This window comes from Bidens hawaiensis, unplaced genomic scaffold (assembly GCF_021521415.1).
Source record: "Bidens hawaiensis isolate Kalapana, Puna unplaced genomic scaffold, B.hawaiensis_p1.1 tig00045147_1, whole genome shotgun sequence".
Classification (NCBI taxonomy): domain Eukaryota; kingdom Viridiplantae; phylum Streptophyta; class Magnoliopsida; order Asterales; family Asteraceae; genus Bidens; species Bidens hawaiensis.
The window spans coordinates 144,565-150,345 of NW_027498019.1; the positions used below are offsets into that span (position 1 = coordinate 144,565).

The following is a 5,781-nucleotide window of genomic DNA, read 5'->3' on the forward strand; positions in this document are numbered from 1 at the left end:
GGCATGTTCGTAACCCAAAAGGCAACTTAGCAACCCCCATGCAAGACCTAAGCAGGAGGAGTTCGCTCTGGGGATCCATAAGGCAAGGTAAGAGTTTCATAAGATCAACCGCACGAGATGCTCTCCGCCTCGCCAACTCCTTAATAAAGTAGTGATCTCGACTAACAGCCCCTCCAAGGAGCTTTACCCCTCTCTCTGGTCTACCAATCCCACTAGGGAAAAACCCATCTTTAACTTTCACTCCATTACATGTTGGCCAAAAAACCTCGGTTTTCTTAATATTAAGTTGAAGCCCCAATGATAGCCCTTCCGAGCCGATAATGTCTAGGGCTTTAGCGACTGCGTTGGCACCACCAATAATAGTCCCATCATCCAAGTACTAATAAATTATTGATGCATAATTGATTCTTTAATTTGATTAGGGATAAACGTCATCTCCAAAGCTCATCATGTATTAATAGTTATGTATGTTGACACGGCTTGCCAATTGTATAAAATAGTGGTGTCTCCGTTTTTTTAAACACGTTTCAATAGCGGACTTTAAATGACCGTTGTATAATGTTTTATCGTATTATTACACCGTGTTGTTCACGTACCAAATAATTGATGATATACAAATACAAGAAAGACAACTTTGTTTAAATATTTCTTCAAAATTACAAAAGGATGAAATAAAATCATATTACTGAGATGTTAGTGTAATTTACACAATTAATAACTCTAAAACACCTTAATCATAGGCATCATTTCTCTCAAGTACCCCCATGCTTCCCATTCTTTTTAAATAAAAACAAAATCTAAAATAGCATTCATTTTTAAAACTTAAACATTATTTCAAAAAAAATAAAACATAATTAAAATACTAAATTCAAAAACTTATAATTAATCCTCCACTTCGGATTCCACAGTGTCAAAGTCATGTTGAACCGTAACCGAATCAATAGTCACAAACACGGGATAATTTCTTAGAACGTCCCACGTGGCCTCGTGATTAAAACCCATGTTCGAGATACGGTTTTGGTACTTACTAAGTGCCTCTAAAGGTGTAACGGCCATCTCTAACGTATACTTGTGCCCGGGTATTACAACCTAGTTTTTGGTACTCTAATACGGTAAATATCAACGGCGGCAGTGTTACCCTAGTTCGGGTGCCTCCTTGTTGTTGGGTATCCGATGATGCCCCCTCCCCCCCCCCCCAAAAAAAAAAAAAAACAAAACGGGTCAAAACGTTAATGGGCTGAAGGTCATTCGGATTGCATATGAAAATGCATATAAACCATCTAAATCACTGTTATAAAAGGGTTGGATTATTTGTATACTAATATATCTTTTCTATTCATTTATATTTATCACATTATTATTATTATATTTTAGATTTATAAAGTTCAAAACAATGGATAAAATACATGTTGGACATGTAAAGAAATAGAAATAAATCCATTTTAAATATATTTGAATCGCAATTTGTAATCTCTACTTAAAGCTAGCTAAGTTATCCCCTAGAATTGAGGATCGGATTTGTATTTATTCCATTTAATCAAAACTTACAAGGGAAAAGTGCTAAAGTCTACATCATGAAGAACAATGCTGGACTAGAATAAACGAGTTGGTTATTTGATAGCGGGACGTCTCACCACCTCACCAATGACTTAAACAACTTAGAAATCCGTACACCATATAATGAAATGGAAGGACTCATTATAGGTGACTGTTCATATCTTAAAATTACTCATATTGGCTTTTTTGTTATTCACACGTCTCACACACCACTCTTTCTAAAAAAACGTACTTTGTGTACATGAAATAACCTAAAACATAATCTCCATATCATATTTATGTATTGATAATAACTTTCTCATTCAATTCTATTCCTTTGTCCTTGTTATAAATGATAGAGCATCCAACATTCCATTGCTTTGCGGAATGGCAACTGTAATACGGAGTACCTGTTTTAATGACAACTACAATACCTGTCAAGTTAAGAAGTCATTAATTAACTTTCTCAAATTCCACTACCATTAGAATCTAATGCACTTTTAGATATCATTTTCTCGGATGTTTGGTGTTTACCCGTACCTTTCACGACAATTACAGATATTACATTATCTTCATTGATCACGTCACAAAGTATATATGTCTCTACCCTTTAAAACCAAAATCAGACTCTCTTTCAACATTTATTTGATTACTAACCCTTTGTGGAAAATTATTTTGATAGAAAAACTAAACAGTTTTTTTCTATAACGGTGGTGAATACATAAAACATTCACCCCATTTTTTGCTTATTGTGGCCTATCACATCTCAAATCGCCACCACATACCAGAACACAACGGATACGCCGAATGTCGTTTAAAAGGCACAAACGAAGTCCAAAGGGAACAAAAGATCCCAAAAGACACTAACGGAGCCCAAGAGGCACAAAGGGAGCCCAAGAGACACAAACGAAGCTCAAAAGGCACAAATGAAGCCAAAATGCACTAACATAGCCCAAAAAAGCACCAACAAAGTCCAAAATGGTATAAACGGGGCCCAAGAGGTACAAACGGGGCCCAAGAGGCACAAACAGAGTCAAAAAGGCACAAATGAACCCAAAATGCACAAAGGAAACCTAAAATGCACAAATTGAGCTTAAAAGACACCAATAGGGCCCAAAGGGCACAAACGAAGAACAAAATGCACAAATGAACCCAAAAGGCACAAATGGAGCTTAAAAGGCACAAAACAAACCCAAAATGCACAAATGGAGCTTAAAAGGCACAAAGCGAACACAAAAGGCACAAACGACTTAATAACCAGATATTCAAATATATTAACCAGAGAGAAAGTCCGAACAACCCGTGTAAATATGGGTAGACCGTCTCTCAACACCCTTTGAACAATTTCAAAAATTTAAGACCGGCCAGCGTTCTCTTATTAACCTAGTTTAAGGACATGATCATTAAATTTCTACTTAGTTTACGATACTAGAGTATCTTTTGTTAGATGTCCGGTTTTTTTTCATTGGACAGTTTTGTCCCTCAACTATACGCATTTATAAAAGAAACAAATGGCTACTGTAGTCATTTACTAATGCATACGTCATGATAAAAAAAGTAGGTTAACGTCATATAACTTTACCCACTCGCATGTACACTCGTGTACTAACATTCTAGTCTTCACCTATTTGGATTACATAAGTTTAGCGAGTGCGTGGAACTCACTCTCCAATTTCGTTTTTTAGAATTTTTTTTCCACTTATTTGTTTATGAAAAGAACAAAACATTATTAGTTATTAATTATTAATTACAAAAATAACATTATCTTATTCCTATATTATTGATAGATGTGTTTGTGTTGTGTTATCTTGCAACTAGATCTCACAAAACCAGATATTGTATGGAGTCCTATCGGCCTGAAAGTTTACCAAGCAATAGGCTCAAAGCAATTCAAGAGCTTACCAAAGGCCAAATATTAACCAATAAGCTTCGTGAAATGATTGGTCGGCCAGAAAAGATTGAATCTGATCTCAAGTCAGTCAACGGTATAGTGGTGCATATCTTGGGGGTGTTCGATAACACCCTTTCGATCTTGACCACTACTAACCCTAATGGGATTCCTAGTAGTCCAACTAACGATGTGAGTGCTCCAACTATATGGGACGATCAAAAGTCGGAAGATTCTAATGAAAGCATCAAAACTAGGGCGCCTATAAAAACGAAAAGAGGATGTTACAAAAGAAGGTATGTTTTATGTAGTATCATTTTTTAATTAGTATAAAACACATAGTACATTAGTACTATCCTTAGGATGGATATATGTATGTGATGTGATGTGAAGTGGATAGTGTTAGATCTAAGTTGACTTACATATGAGATTGTAACATATACACATATATAACAAATTGTTGTTAGCATTTAGTTTGTTTTGACATATGCAGAAAAAATGCTTCGACAAAAACGATAATTACTTCTACTTTGAGTGATGATGGATATGCCTGGAGAAAGTACGGTCAAAAGGCGATTCTTAATTCGAAACACCAAAGGTAGTTTTATGAATTCAATTTGAATATTTTAGCAAACCATATTGTACTTTTAATATTTTTAGTGTTAAAGTTTAGCAACTATTTCAACTTGATTCAATCTCATAAAGTTTTATATGTGTTGCAATAATATGTAGGAACTATTATAGGTGCAGTCACAAGTTTGAGCAAGGGTGCCAAGCAACGAAACAAGTTCAAAAGACCAATGACGAGCCACCAAAGTACATGATAACATTATATGGATTCCACACCTGCAATAATTTACAAAGGACTCCTCAAATCATTGAGGAAGATCTTAACCCTAAAGATAAATCGGTCCTAATTAATTTCGAATCAAATACACTTGTGAATACACTTGTGACGAATAATAAAGTCGACACTTATTTCAAACCAATGAAACATACACCTAAGGAAGGCTTTCCTTCTTTTGGTCCTTTCAAACAAGAACAAGTTTCTTCATCGGATCATCATATTCCATGTAGTTCGCTTGTCGGATACTCACAAGATCCATCAGAACATATGTCTATGATGTCATATGGATTGGACTGTGAGGACATGGTATCTTCAGGGGTATTTTCGTCTACAAGTAGTACACATGGTTATGACGATTTGATAGAAGCACACACACATGATCTCGATGATTTCCTCGTCGAATTGTGTCCATAGCTAGTTACTTTTCATGACGTTATGTAATATCTTTAACGTATGGATGGGAGTGCGATGTAATCTTTCTATTATGAAATAATGTAATAACTAAATTTGGTTAAACTCGAATTTGAGTCCATCTATGAGGCATGAAATATAGTAATATGAAGATGGTATATATATCTTTGAGTTTTAGCTAAACATTTTAGTAATTTGAATTTACTGGTTTGTACACATGATTGAACAATTTTGTTCAGAAGTTTCTTCAACCGAAACATTTTTGTTTGAGTCATGATTTAATGCTATTTATTTGGTAGGATATGATCTTGTGACATAGGTAAAGAAGATGTTGGAAAGGTATGTATTTTTTTAGTGCATAAGTGGATTTAACATCATGAATTCCTTGTATTTGGCCCTTTGGTAAGATTACAACCTTAAATAATATAATTTCATAGTCATATTTGATACACTAATTATCTATGAAAATATTAACATTTGTACAAGAAGTGTTTTGGGCTCGACTTGTTCTGACCCGCTACCCCCCTTGAATCACCGATTTAATTCCACTCTAGTTTTAGTGCTCCATATACCAATTATAATACCTTTGTTGGAAGATTTTCAAGCTAAAGTTACATATTCACCCCCCCCCCCCCCCCCCCCTTTCCTTTTTTAAATGAAATTATAATGCCACTTAATGCAGGTGAGCACCTTGTGAAAGATGTGCTTGAAGATGTATCTGGTAAAGCGGTATTGCATGATGCTGCAACATCATGACTAACATAGAGTTCCAACCCGTTTACTTAATAATGAGTCGATTCAAGCTATTGCATTGTGACTTTTAACATTTAAGCTAAAGGGTCAAACGGGATGAAGAGCATTTGGATGGCATAAAAATGTTCTAAATCACTGCTATAAATAGGTTGGATTATTTGTATAATGTTATACTTATAAAGTTCAACACAATTACTAAAATATGTGTACGTGTTCGCCCAACCCCTCACCTGAAATTACCTGTTTTAGCCTGTTTGAATCATCATTTACTACGAAACATATAAAATAATGACATTTGAGAACTTTGTGATTTGCATTATGCGGTTAGGATCTTAAAAACCCATAA

The 5,781-nt window shown here is 35.0% G+C and overlaps 1 protein-coding gene across 1 annotated transcript; it reads left to right on the top strand.

Moving 5' to 3' along the window:
- The first annotated feature begins 3,294 nt into the window (after window positions 1-3,294).
- Window positions 3,295-4,890, top strand: LOC143595441 (putative WRKY transcription factor 70). Its single transcript, XM_077074455.1, has 3 exons — window positions 3,295-3,720; window positions 3,918-4,022; window positions 4,157-4,890. The coding sequence occupies exons 1-3, from the start codon at window positions 3,377-3,379 to the stop codon at window positions 4,683-4,685; spliced, it is 978 nt and encodes a 325-aa protein (XP_076930570.1). The 5' UTR covers window positions 3,295-3,376; the 3' UTR covers window positions 4,686-4,890.
- The last annotated feature ends 891 nt before the right edge of the window (window positions 4,891-5,781 follow it).